This window comes from Rissa tridactyla, chromosome 4, assembly GCF_028500815.1.
Source record: "Rissa tridactyla isolate bRisTri1 chromosome 4, bRisTri1.patW.cur.20221130, whole genome shotgun sequence".
NCBI classification, from domain to species: Eukaryota; Metazoa; Chordata; class Aves; order Charadriiformes; family Laridae; genus Rissa; species Rissa tridactyla.
In genome coordinates, this window is record NC_071469.1 from 38,634,843 (window position 1) to 38,649,579 (window position 14,737).

The window sequence follows — 14,737 nt, forward strand, 5'->3', positions numbered from 1 at the left end:
TTAAAAATAATTCTCCTTAAGTTTCAAATTAATTATGCACAATATTTCTGTAAACATCAAGAGAGAAAAACTAAAATTTCCCCTTAAGTGCTCTCTTGCCAACTGTGTGGATGAGACTAGTTTCCTGTAGAAAATGAAATTATGCTTATTTTTGTTACATATTATTACTTCATTAGATTAAAGGAGACCACTCATTATTAACTCCTTGCGCATTTTTTCATACATTTGAAAACCACTTTAGTTCTTTTAATTTAAATTTTCCTTATTTTTAGCATCATTTAGTTTAAAATTACTGAAATGCCTCCTTGAGATTCATCAATACGCTGTTTCACAATTTTGTATATATTTGGGTGATCACAGTTCCAAAGTAGCAGATAATTAAAAGATTGATAGCCATTAAAAGACTTTAAAAAAGTGGGAGGCCTTTAGATCGTGTTCCAGAGGTTAGACACACAGACTGATGTGGTTTAGCTTGAAATTTTACTCTGCGAGTGTGATAACCTGCAATATCTTATCAGCAACTATCTGATGGCTTCTTGGAATGTCTGATGATCTGTTAGGTTTTGGAATGAATGTGGATGGCAGACCAGGTATCAGAGAAATTGAAGATATATGTGTAGAGTATTGACAGCCTAGAATGTTCAGTCATACATGTGCTAAAAGTTTTAGACACCGTTTATTAGAATGTGTAAAACAGATGTTTAATATTTGGAAAGTAGTCTTTAGTTGAATAAATACTGATTATCTACTTCCTGTTTTCCTCTAGTGGGTGATGTACAAGTTTCATGTTACAGAATTCTTTGTAGCCTCTATTCCCTTGGGACCGGGAAGAACATCTATGTTGAAAGGTACTGAGTGAAAAACTCAGCATGTAAAACTTTCTCTTCTTTAGGAGTGTGTTGTTTAGGTAATAAAGCAGTGTGAATGAAAGGTGAGTCTGAACAATATGAGCACATTTAAAATATACTTTAGCTGGAATGTAGTTGCCTATATCTTAGGGTTCAATTCCACACAAAAAAACCCAACAATAAAACTAAATAGAAGCAAACAACTCATCCTGCATATGACAGTGTATCTGCAGGGAATTTATTTTTCCCATAGGAAAAGCTAAATTTTTCCATGGGTTGCCATTAAGGATTCCAAAGTTCAGCTACTGCATGTTGCTGTGATAAGTAGGCTGAGTACTAAGTAGACTGCGTCTGTCTCACACGTAAGTTTATAGAGTTCTCAAAACAGTTGTCCTGAGCATACGTAGACCATTCTGACAGCCTTTAACTCTACAAAGGAAACCACTTTACCAATTACTGGCATTTTAAAAAGAGTTGGGTCTACAGTTCCTTTAAGCATCTGATTGCTCTATGTTCTAAGCCCTGGATTTTAGATCCTCTTCCAATAAAAGAGGCTCAAATCCATATTTGCTACTTCAGAAAAGAGAACCCTAATTGTTGGTCAGTCACAAGACACGAACAAAGGTAATCTTAACCCTTCCTAAGGCTTTAGGTTAGGCACTTTTAATGTTCTTTCTTACAATGAAAAGTTTAAGATCCACAGGGCCTGAGAGAGAGACTAAACTGGAGGAAATACGACTCTGTAGTCTGGTTAGGAGGGGCTTTCCCTAGTATGAGGAATGCTGGTCTCCCTTCCTTCAGTAATTCTTTCATGCAAAATGCAAGAGCAGTCTGGTGGACAGACTGTCTCTTTCCTCCCACTCTGCATGAATGTACATGTGTGCACACGCTCATTCTTTTGTATGTCCACATTCACTCATTTGTATGTCCATGACTAAGTTACAAAACTATACTCTTTCTTCTCTTTCTGGGCTTGAAAATTTAAGCGCTTTTGACACAGATCTTATAGGCAAAATAGGAAGCACCTTACCCTCAGGGTCTTCTCGTAGGAAATAAAATGTGATTGTGTTTGAGTTGCCTTTTAATGAGAAGAGCTGGCAGCACAGGCCTCCACTTGATTGGTAAGAGCTATAAGCCCTGGACAGCTACATTAAATGTTGGTGTTAGCAGCATCACCTTTTCCTACTGCAGTTGTCATCTTAGAGGGGAAGAGTGATCAGATCAGATATATCCGAGGAAAAGAATTAGTCTCCTATGGCTGTGTGAGAGGTTTCCAACTGTGGACCAACCACTTAGTTTGGTTTTCACTAGACTCGCTCAGGCTCTTAAATTAAGGTTGTAGGCAGACATCAGTGTCTGTGTAGGAGGTAGGACTTCAAACACACTGCTCAGTATTTCAGCAAAACTTAGAAGTGAATGATTGAGCTGACTTGAACAGCGATTCAAGTAAACAATGCTCAGATTTAGGATCAAAGTGCAGTTTTTCTCCTAGTGAATTTTGGCAGGGACATTAAGAAGTTTTACCTTCCATTGCAAGATGAGTCATACTTCACTTTTCATAGGTGAACATCACTTTTCATGGCTGAAATAGTTTAGCTGATTCTGCAAGACTCCTGTCTGCCAGGGCCCAGGACTAACACCAAGTTCGATTGCTGCCGCAGCCTTGTGGCAAACTTCCATTGTCATGGGTTTTATTCTTTGTACAAAGAGTGTTTATCTTGTTTAGGATGTTGGAGATGCTTCTGATTTCTCTGTGGACCTTTCTTCTCTAAATGTCTCTGTGGTTCATAAATGTTGAGGATTGGATGCAAAATGCAGTAGTCCTTGACTACCATGAGCCCTAAAGCTCTACTAGCAAGTGTAGTATCATTGCTGTAGGCATTCTGACTATGAATTCTATACCCATGTACCCATTTCTTTTCATTCACTACATCAGAAATTCAGGTCCTAAATTTGGGGTTGAATACCCTTTTCATACCCAGTACCCCAAAATTTTATGTCCCATTAGGGTGTCTTGGTCTTTTCCTGGTTAGTTTATAGAAACACATTTCCAAATGATTTTTAGCACAAATGATGAAATATCTGTATCAATAATAAGAAATACAAACTTCTGCATAAATTAAGAAATTATAGCACTTTTTTTATGTATGTAGTTAAATATGACAAAACTAACTGCTGTTCGGTCATACATACATATCCAGATTGTTCAGTTCAAGACTTCAGTTTGACTTATTTGAGGCTTCTCAAAATGAAGACTGCCAAAGATGCAAGAAAGTCTTGCATCTTGTTATAACAATAGTATACTAGGAAATGCTTCTTCATGACTACCATCAGTTGGTGGTCTTTTATCTTGCTTTGATTTTTCAAAGTCTAGTCGATTTCATTACATTTCAAGTGTTTTCCACTTCCTCCAAGGCTTGGACATCAGCCCCTGACAGTTCTTCCTCAATCTTTGGAGCAAGTGTTTGCAGTTAGTTGTCTTCCTAACATATTTTGTCTAAAGGGTTAATTTGGCTTTTCTTTAAGTACCTTTTACTCCATTCATTCTGTTGAACCACTCAGTTTCCTGAGTGATTTATTTTACGTTATTTTCTTTTTATGTCAGTGACTATATCCTCCAAAATTCTTCTTATCTTTTCTAATTTCTGTCCTGCAAAATTATAGGCTTTCCCTTGGTTTCTCATATTTAGGAATTCCAAATGACAGAAAATATCCGTATACTTGGAGTAATTTTCTTAGCCTTGTTGTATATTTGTTCACCTTCTCATCTTTCGGCTTCTTGGTATCCTCCTTTCATATAGGAAGTTGTGTATGCATAAGCTAGAAGGCAGGACAGGGAACAGAATGAAGCCCCCATAATTCAAGGGGAAATGGCGAGTGACCTGCTGCACCACTTAGACACACACACAAGTCTATGGGGCTGGATGGGATCCACCCAAGCATACTGAGGGAGCTGGCAGAAGTGCTCACCAGCCACTTTCCATCATTTATCAGCAGTCCTGACTAACCAGGGAGATTCCAGTAACTGGAGGTTAGCAAATGTGATGCCCATCCACAAGAAGGGCTGGAAGGAGGATTACAGGCCTGTCAGCCTGACCTTGGTGCCTGGGAAGGTCATGGAACAGATGATCCTGAGTGACATTATGCGGCACATGAAGGACAACCAGACAATCAGGCCCAGTCAGCATGGGTTCATGAAAGGCAGGTCCTGCTTGACAAACCTGATCTCCTTCTATGACAAGGTGACCCACTTAGTGGATGAGGGAAAGGCTGTGGATGTTGTTTACCTGGACTTTAGTAAGGCATTTGATAGTGTTTTGACACAGCATTCTCCTGGAGAAACTGGCTGCTCATGGCTTGAGTGGGCATACCCTTCACTGGGAAAAAACTGTCTGGATGGCTGGGTCCAAAGAGTTGTGGTGAATGGAGTTAGATCCAGTTGATGTCCAGTCATGAGTGGTGTTCCCCAGGGCTTAGTAATGGGGCCGATTCCTTTTAATACCTTTATCAATGATCTGGATGAGGAGATCGATTGCACCCTCAGTAAGTTTGCAGATGACACCAAGGTGGGTGGGAGTGTTGATGTGCTTGAGGGTAGGAAGGCTCTGCAGAGGGACCTGGACAGGCTGTATCGATGGTCCGAGGCCAATGGTATGAGGTTCAACAAGGCCAAGTGCCGGGTCCTGCACTGGGGTCACAACAACCCCATGCAGCGCTACAGGCTTGGGGAAGAGTGGCTGGAAAGCTGCCTGGACCTGGGGGTGTTGGTTGACAGCCTGCTAAATAAGATCCAGCAGCATGCCCAGGTGGGCAAGAAGGCCAACAGCATCCTGGCCTGCATCAGGAACAGCATGGTGAGTAGGACAAGTGATTGTTCCCTGTACTGGGCACTGGTGAGGCCCCACCTTGGATACTGTGTCCAGTTTTGGGCCCCTCACTGCAAGAAAGACATTGAGGTGCTGGAGTGTGTCCAGAGAAGGGCAGTGCAGCTGGTGAGCTAGAGAATAAGTCTTATGAGGAGCAGCTGAGGGAACTGGGGTTGTTTAGTCTGGAGAAAAGGAGGCTGAGGGGAGACCTTATCACTCCCTACAACTACCTGAAAGGAGGATGTAGAGAGGTGGGTGTCAGTCTTTTCTCCCAAGTAACAAATGGTAGGACAAGAGGAAATGGCCTCACATTGCACCAGGGGATGTTTACGATGGATTTTAGGAAAAAATTCTTCACTGAAAAGGTTGTCAAGCATTGGAACAGGATGCCTGGGGAAGTGGTTGAGTCACTATCCCTGGAGGTATTTAAAAGACACGTAGACGTGGTGCTTAGGGTGGTTTTGGCAGTGTTAGGTCAATGGTTGGACTCAATGATCTTAAAGGTCCCTTCCAACCTAGATTATTCTACAATTCTATTATGATACTGTTACGCATGTGATTAAATAACCTCAGTGCATTAGTCTTTTCACATTACTTTTTAATACGCGTTTGGGTACACATGTATATATATACACACACACTAAGTTTTTCCTTATTGATCCAACAGAAGACAAAGATGTAGTAAAATTTCCTGTGCATCTTTCGTTACAACTTAAATTGGAAGAGAACATTGCTGTGCTCTAAAATATAGTAGGCATTGTAACATTATGAAATATTTGGTTTTTAATGAAATGTTCCATGGTTGCTATCTGTGATACTAATGCATCATGTATTCTGTTGCAAAATGTACATTATATAGATGGTCAGAATGTAAGGAAAATGACATAGATATATATAGGTGGAGGACATAGTTTCTTTTTAATTTTGTGGTAATTGAATTCTGCATTTTCCATTTCTTTGATGTCAGTAAAACAAAGGTAAATTGTAGTAATTCTGTACAGAGAATGAATGAGCATTCACCCTTGAAATAGAGTGGTATTATGTAAATCATGTTGCATTAAATACCCAAGTGAACAAAAATCATTTTTATAATGTTTTTCAATTTTGTCAAGGCCATTGCTTTTGCCAATTTCTTTTGTTTCTCCTGCAACAAAAGAAGTTGGAGGGTATATTGTTGTACATCTCTTCACATTACAGCATGGTTGTGAAATCAAAATTGATATAGGCAGTTGAAGATGAGGTAGCAGATGGGTCACAATCTTTGACTTTAGCTCATACAATGAGGAAGGCTTTGTTGACACTAAGGAGTCTTAAAAAGATTGTCATTACTCCTGGAGGTTGAACAATCATAGAATCATAGAATAGTTTGGGTTGGAATGGACCTTTAAAGGTCATCTAGTCAACCCCCCCCTGCAGTAAGCAGGGACATCTTTAACTACATGAGGTTGCTCAGAGCCCCATCCAACCTGACCTTGAATGTTTCCAGGGATGGGGCATCTACCACCTCTCTGGGCAACCTCTTCCAGTGTTTCATGCCCTCATCATAAAAAATTTCTTCCTTATATCTAGTCTAAATGTTCCCTCTTTTAGTTTAAAGCCATTACCCCTTGTCCTATTGCAACTGCTAAAGAGTTTGTCCCCATCTTTCTTGTAAGCCCTCTTTAAGTACGAAAGGCTGCAATAAGGTCTTCCCAGAGCTTTCTCTTCTCCAGGCTCAACAACCCCAACTCTCTCAGCCAGTCTTCACAGGAGAAGTGTTCCATCCCTCTGATCATTTTTGCGGCCCTCATCTGGACCCACTCAACAGGTCCATTTCTATTCGAAAAAAAACTTAAGAGCTTCAAAGGATGAAAGATATGTGCTATCTTTATCCAATCTGTATGTCAAGCATAACAAAATCTGTAAGGCGTCTTCTATAAACAATGCTTCAGAACTTCAAGAGAGCATCTTAGCTTTAGTTTTAAGCCAATGTGAGTCTGATCTTATGCTGAAAAGGATTGTCTCAGCCACTCTTGCACCTTCATCTGTACATTTCCATGCCTTTCTGGTTTTTTCTGGTGAATAGTGTTTATGCAGCCAGATCATGAGCATGTTTGGTTGCTGTTGGTTTGGCTTGGTCAATTTTGTTTTTACGGTGAGGTTTATTTTTAGCTGAACCTGTTCCTTCATCCAGCTTATCAAGATGCTATCTGAGCTTTAGTGCTAGCACAGAACAAATAGGAACATGGGAAGGTTGTGTGGGAGAATGCAGAATTGTCTCTTTCCGAACACACCACACGGAATGCCCTAAAGTCGTGACATCGGTCTTCAGTGAGTAGCAGTAGTGTTTCTCATCATTTGACTATGTAAATGGTATAATGGGTGAAGCAAAAGATATATATATATATGTATAAATCCAGAAAATAAGTGAAATATTGAAAAACAGTATGACTGCCAAAACAAATTTCTATTGATTATATGTATTTGCTTCTTTTTTAAGCAAACTGAGTGTATAATAAGAATATGCAGTTACTAATCTCTTCTTTGTGCCTATTCTAGACGTGTTTTCGATGGTTTGTAGTCACACAGTTGCACTGTGGAGCAGTTTACTTTTAATATCCAATACTTGGTGGAGCTTCTTTTTTTTTTTTTTTTTTAAACTGTGTTTCCTATACCACTATAAATTCTAGTTATTTTGTTCATGTGAAAAATGCAATTTCTCAAAATTGTCAAATAGTTTCCAATGTATTAAAAAGGTAAACTAAATTAGCAATAAATGTTAATGCTGCTTTATAACGCATGCAAGACATTGAAAGTCTAGTGAAATACTTTTCCTCTCAGGTAACTTTTAGTGCCTCTCATATACAGGCAGCGTCCCGCACTTGGTGAGTGCTTAGCATCTCTTGCAGCAGCCATTCCAGTAGCATTCCTTGAACCTTCTCTCAACCATTACAACCCATTGTCTGTCTTCAACACAAAAAGTGCAAGAGAAAGAGCGAGTAAGTACTGTTCTCATAGTCAAAGAGCGTATCTATGTTACAAAAATTTTTAGTAAATTGTACAGTTGTGTTCTTTTTAGCAAAATGCAAGAGATATAATATTTATGAGAACAGACAATTATCTATATTTTTTGTTGTCTTACCAATACTCCAATGCAGTTTGGTATATGGAGTTGCTGACAGAATATGACTTTGATTCCGTGAAGCCTTAATCTAAGAAGAGTCCTTCTACACAGTTTTTCTTCACTTGCTTTTCGCCTCACTCTTGAATGACTCTCATATCTTAAAGCATTTCGGTATTTTTCTCATTGATTTTTGTAAGAGTAGTTACCTGCCCAAATCATTGTTACTATAAACAAACAAACAAAAAAATGTTAGGTAGATCTGTTCCATATGATTTACAAGTTTTTACAAATAAAAGCAGTTATGGAATAGCTTGTGCTAGCCCTTCCTTCCTGTCAGCTATACTTTATAGGAGCAGCATTAATGGAAGAAGAATTTTGCTAGAGCAACTGGCATTAGATTATGATGGGTTGTTAACTGCTGAACAAGCACACTTCAGTTTCTAGTACAAGCATCTGACAACCGGAATTCTTTCCTGGCATTTTTGTTGGGAGATAGATGTGCAGAGTTCGTGAACTAGGTACAGTTTAATTTTAAGCTCACCCATAATTCTGAGCTGTTTGTTTTGCTTTCCCTGAGGATGATTTAATCTTTTGCAAATTGACAAGAAAGTTGTGAATGATTATGGAAACAGTGTCCAGAGTTTATCCAATATTGATATAAGCTCTCAGTTCTGCCCCTTTACATAGTTGGGCTGTTCATCAGATAATTGCAGGACACCTTACAGTAAAGCCTTAGCTTTCCGGCAGCTATCGTCTACACCAGTGCTATATGCATATCATCAGAAAGACAAAATTTATGAAATGAGAGACCTGTGTATACCCCAAAGTCTTACTATAGTTATGTCTGCCCAAGATGGTGACAGAAAAACAACCTGAGTGATGTTATTTGTATTTAGGTTCTAAACATTGATGAACATAGATGTTGTCTTTTATTTTTTTAATGAGTCTTTTGCTTTTCTACCCTTACTTGCAGTTTTAGGTATGCCTGATACAGTAGAAGAGATGTGTCCAGAGATCCCTCAGTTAGATGGACTAATAAAGGAAATTAATGATTTAGCAGAGTCTGGAGCAAGGTATACTGAAATGCCGCATGTAATTGAGGTTATCTTACCCATGCTATGCAACTATTTATCCTACTGGTGGGAAAGAGGCCCTGAGAGTGTTCCTCAAAGTGCTGGGCCTTGCTGTACAATGATAACATCTGAGCACCTGAGCATCATTCTTGGAAACATTCTGAAAATCATTAACAACAATCTGGGAATAGATGAAGCATCTTGGATGAAAAGAATTGCAGGTACTGTAAATATTTTTAAAGAGTAATTGTACCTGATAACATTTAATTACTTTGCTACGCTTTACCATATTACCCAGTGATATAATAATAATAAATTGTAATTAAAAACAGCAGGAAAGAAAGATGAAGAGTAGATAAGTAATAATAAGAGAAAGATATTTTAATTTTTGAAATTTTTTGTTATTATTTTAATGCATGCATTGTAGCATCACTGTAAGCAGAGAGCTTTCTATACAACGTAATGGATTTTGAAAATCTTACCTTCTCTATGCACTGTATAAGAGCCTTAGCATTTAATTTGGAATTGTGAATCCCATTAATTTTCAAGACACATAAGGACTGATTATTGCAGTGGAGGATATAAGTCCTGTGAATTCTGTTCATGAAATATCAGGACAAAAGGGAAATACAGTGTATATGGTGAGATAATCCCAGGAGTAACCCAAGTTCAGAATTAGTTGCTTTGCCTGAGCTACTAAATGAGCAGAAAGATTTCTCAAAATGTCCTGTAACGCTTAGTAGCTAGCTAGCTAACTGAAGAAATTTACTGTATTATTTTATCATTCATCTTAAAAGTGTAAGAGTATCTATAATATGCAATAAGGTGGTTCAAGAAAATCTATGTAAAGGTAATAATTTCCTGCTAAATTCTAATGCCCCATTGATACTGGGTTTTCAGTATTTTTTTAAATACTGGAACATCTTTAATAATAACAAGGACTCCATTAAAATTCAGTAATAAGTTTGATGCTTAATTGTAGAGACCACTGCTTGCAGTTTTGTAGTGTCTGCTTGTGTGCATAAGGAGGTAATGTACTAATGTGGTTCTTGTGGTTTTGACTCAGGTGATCTGTATTTTATTGCTAATGCTTGTACAAAGTAGATCTATTGTCTTGCATTAGTCATTCATTCTCTGCATTGTAGCTTGCCCAAGGTAAAAGAGGTAAAGGAATTCTTCCAGAATACTGTCTTCTGACTATTTTCTGACACTATGCAAAAAAAAAACACGCAACAAAAAAAACCCCAACAGTACTTTTGTGAGGACTTTGTGTCTCAATGCCTACTTTGTTTAGATTTTAAGTTAGAGACGTGTGACTTTGCCAAAACCATGGTAGTTTAGTTGACATAAGACTGAAATACTTATGATCTGAATTCCCAGTAACTAATTTTCAATCTCTCAATACACACAGTTGTTACAAAGCTATATTCTTATTTTTATTAATAATTTTATGATGCTCCAGAAATAAGTGAAGCACTATGACCTTTATGTTTTCTAGAACTGCAAAGTTTCATATTAATACAATGAAAAACATCAATTATGCATTAATCATAGGATTATCTATATTTTTATGTATAGTTTATGCTCAACCCATCATCAGCAAAGCCAGGCCTGATCTGCTCAAAACTCACTTTATTCCAACACTGGATAAATTGAAGAAGAAAGCTATAAAGATTGTGATGGAAGAGGAGCAACTGAGAGCAGATAGTAAAACTGACACCCAAGAAGCTGAGCTACTCATTCTCGATGAGTTTGCTGTTCTTTGTAGAGACCTTTACGCCTTCTATCCAATGTTGATACGTTATGTAGACAACAACAGGTAAATAAAAATTAATAATTAAAGTCACACTTATTAGTTAATGTACTGGAGTCCATGATCAGATAATCAGAAAGAACGTTTAATGTTATTCTAAGAATCAGAACCTGAGTATTTTAAGATTCTTAACTTATAGAATGATGGACCTTGAATTCACACCATCTTCTCACATCCTTTTGGCTTATTTTATTCTATTGTAACTGCACTATTATCATTGAGAATGCATTTCCTGACCAGACTTGTTATATATGCTACCACAGCCCAATGACATCACAAATGAACATGCCTTTCAAAAATTAAAGTGTCTAAAACCCTTAACTGTTAATGAATGGCTGAAAAAAAAATTTTGCCTCAATTGAATCATTCTGTCCATAGATAATACCACAAAGATGTTAATCTTTTGTGTTGTTTTTTTTTTTTAAGATGGAAATAAAAAGTGTTTGGACAACATTGTATTGCCTTTGGAATAATAAGAAGTTTTTCTCCTCAACCATTTACTGAAGGATTATCCTGTGCCTACACTTTCCTTTTCCTTTGTCCCAGAAGAGTGTCTGAAGTATCTGTAGTATCTCAGCATCTACAGTATCTTAATCCTATCCTGAACAACATTGTTCTTCTGTACACAATCGTTGCCTACTTACATTTTTTAGGTGTTAGTTTTTAGGTGTTAGTACATATTAGGCTAGTTAGGAGCATTTTCATTGCATGCATGATCATTATGCTGTGAACCAGTTTACACCGAGAATGATTTGCTTTTTCTTGATGAACTGAGGGCTTTACTATGTCAGACCTTGCTGGCAAGGAAACACTTAAAATTTTTTAAAAACACAAATGTAACTGGGCTGTGGAGAAATCCAACTAGAGAGATAGAGTTAGTAAGCATAATTTAAAATGTAATAGTTCCTTCCATGTCTGCTGTCGGATACCCACTTTATGTATGGTCATATCAATGAATTTTAATTTAGAGTCACTTAAGAGGGCTGCATCTGTTAGTTCATTTGCCCATGTTTTCTGAGCATCCTTGTGCAGACCAGCCTAGACTGAAGTTGTATTAGTTCCTGGATTACAAAAATAAATCAATTGAAGTAGTCAGTTCTTACAGCTCTACCCACTCATTCATTTCCCTGTACTATTCCTCCTCTCTCTATTATAGTTTTCTCCTTTGAATCAACACAAAGTTCTGATAATAAAGTTTTATTATGAAAAAAAATAGAGAAATAGAGAAATACTCAGAGAAATGGTTTTGCTTTTCAGTCAGGTTTGTTTTCTAATCTGGTTTGCAGAATAGGCACAAAAGCATTTGTTGGCACCATGGGGAGCAGGAGCAGGCAGAAATAAGTAGCCAAGAATTGGGAGTTTTGTTGGAGATGAGTTAAGCTGCTATGAAAAATGGAGGCTCTAACTTTGGTCATGGAAAATTGAAATGATTCTCATTAAATTCCAAGATTAACTATACAAATGTAACCTGATTTATTAAATAGAAGTTGTTATACTCAGTTGTCTTATTTTAAATGTCTTATTTGAAATTCCTTTTGTTTTTGTAATTAGAGCCAATTGGCTAAAGAAACCAGATGCAGATTCTGATGAACTCTTTCGAATGGTAGCTGAAGTTTTTATCCTGTGGTGTAAATCACATGTAAGATAAGACACATACTTTTTCCTCCATTTCATTCTATCTTTAAATATGAATGTGGTACACACAGATGAATTAAACTTGTGGTGATTTTTTTTTTTTCATCTTTAGAATTTCAAAAGAGAAGAACAAAATTTTGTGATTCAGAATGAAATCAACAATTTGGCATTTTTAACAGGAGACACCAAGAGCAAGATGTCTAAAGTAAGTTAATATAAATTTGTGAATCAGTTAAATCTTCGGCACATGTTTAGTATGTTGTAAGAAGGCTCTGAAAATCTACTCACATTGCAGCTGCGGTGCTGGTAGAAGAAACAAAAAATAGTTTTGCTTCTTGATGATAGACATGACAACTACTATGCAAAATATAGGCTATCTACCTTAGAGTTATTTATTAAATGTCTGCTAAGCAGTCAAAGAGAGAAGATTAAAATAAAGGTCTTGATTTGAAAAAGTTACGCAGCTAAGAGAACATGGATTGTAATACATACTATGGGTTGTTGACCTTTCAGGAAAAAAAGAAAGGTAGACTATTTTATAAAAGCGAGTGAAGAAACATTGGTTGCCTGATCTTTTTTTGTGGATGTCAATCAGTATGGTTCTGTTGACCTTGATGGAGGAATGCTGTCTTTGCATATACCTCTTTATTCATACATATAGCATGGCATATGGGCACTGTTCTTCTACTTTCTTTTTAATAACAACATTGATTTCTTTTTTGCTTGTTTTCAATATGACCGGCTGCTGACATGATGGCTGGAAAGTTGCATTTGTTACCTGTATAATAGAGAAAATGCATGTTGTCAAAGTAAAAAATGACGCTTTGACAGTAGCTGAGGAAGATTGCCTTACTCAACTAAAGCCAGTTGAAGACTACTTCCAAATCATTGTTGGTAAATGTAGCAAAGAAGCCTTTATTTTATTTATATTTGTAATGTATTTGGAGGAATCCTATTTTGAAAGTGTTCCAGAGAAATGGTAGGGATTATTGTTTTGTATTTCACTATATTTGATTGTCTGTAACCTAGCTACTGTAAGTCCAACTTTAGAGAATAGAGAGTCAGATAAGATGTGCCATTACATTTCTTAATTCTCTTAAAAAACATTTGCTTCTTTTATGTTATATTATTTTAAATTCTGAAACCTTGGTTAAGTCAAATCCTGATATTGGAAAGTTTACAAGCAAAATTAACAGATTTTCTGATTGTCATTAGTTCATGATTGGCACTGAACAGCAATTCAAACTATACATATTTGAAGAAAACTAAACTTTTTAATGTGTTCTTGTTTTCAAGATGCAGTTCCTTGAATTTCTGTGATAGAATTGAAATGTTTGTATATTCTCATTAGCGAGATGCATAGTGGGCAGAGACCAGGCTATTTGATGATCAGTCGCACAATAGCAGAGTCTAACGTGTTGCTCTGTGCTTTTATCATACGGTAATCACTACACATACATTTAATACATATACTTCGACATTTATATGTTAGAATTGGCCTGAGGAGCAGAGAATTAGGTGTACTTTTTTAAAAACATGATAGATTAGAATCAGGTGATTCATATTTAATCTAAATTGTGTCTCACTGCAGTATTGATAATAGGATAATATGATGTAAACTGTTAATGTCACATTTGAGTCAGTCTGGCATGGCAGGAATGACAAAACAAATCTTTAGAAAATAAAGAGTAGATATCCCTCAGACTGCTCCATTTCGGATGAAATCACAGGAATTTAACATCAAGAAGCTATATGACCCAAATTTGAGAGAATTTGGTTTTGAGATTACATTTTCAGATACCTGTTGTGTATATTTAAATATTTATACATAAGAGGGACGTAGATGCATATGTCAATGCACTTTTCTTCATATGGGTATACAGTACTGAGAGACTATATATTTTTTTATATGCATGTAATTTTTGGTAAGCATATTAATATCAAATCACAGTGCTCAAGGACACTATGCATGGTTATTGTTAATATAGGGAAAAATAAAAGATTGTATTGTTGATAACTTAATATTTTATTAATATGGTACCATATGTGCAGGAGTGATTGCAGAACAGCTGATCATTTGGATAGGCATTTGTTTCATGATGACTTAAATACCGTGATAGAATACATGAGACATCTTTTAGAAGTGTTGTATTGCTTTTCTGTACATGGTTTCTAAGCAGGAAATTGATAACATTTCATAATATGTAATGAAAGTTATCTAAACCCAGCACAGTCATGAAAGCATATATTTAGATCTGAATGTGTTTTTTAGGACTGCATAGTTCAGAATAAACAAGAAATTATCATACATAACTGAATTTCAGGATTACCTGCAAGCTTTGATACTTATTTATATCCTCAGAGAACAATCAGTAGAGGACATTACATTAGGGAACATT

General features: G+C 36.7%; 1 protein-coding gene across 4 annotated transcripts in view; it reads left to right on the forward strand.

The window, feature by feature from the left end:
- Positions 1-14,737, forward strand: part of RYR3 (ryanodine receptor 3) — a 233,618-nt gene that overhangs the window by 174,963 nt on the left and 43,918 nt on the right. For all 4 annotated transcript variants that reach the window (XM_054198046.1, XM_054198047.1, XM_054198048.1 and 1 more), the window contains exons 64-69: positions 767-848; positions 7,562-7,692; positions 8,791-9,111; positions 10,469-10,709; positions 12,255-12,342; positions 12,451-12,543. In XM_054198046.1, the coding sequence (XP_054054021.1) occupies positions 767-848; positions 7,562-7,692; positions 8,791-9,111; positions 10,469-10,709; positions 12,255-12,342; positions 12,451-12,543 (956 nt within the window). The remainder of the gene's footprint in view (positions 1-766; positions 849-7,561; positions 7,693-8,790; positions 9,112-10,468; positions 10,710-12,254; positions 12,343-12,450; positions 12,544-14,737) is intronic.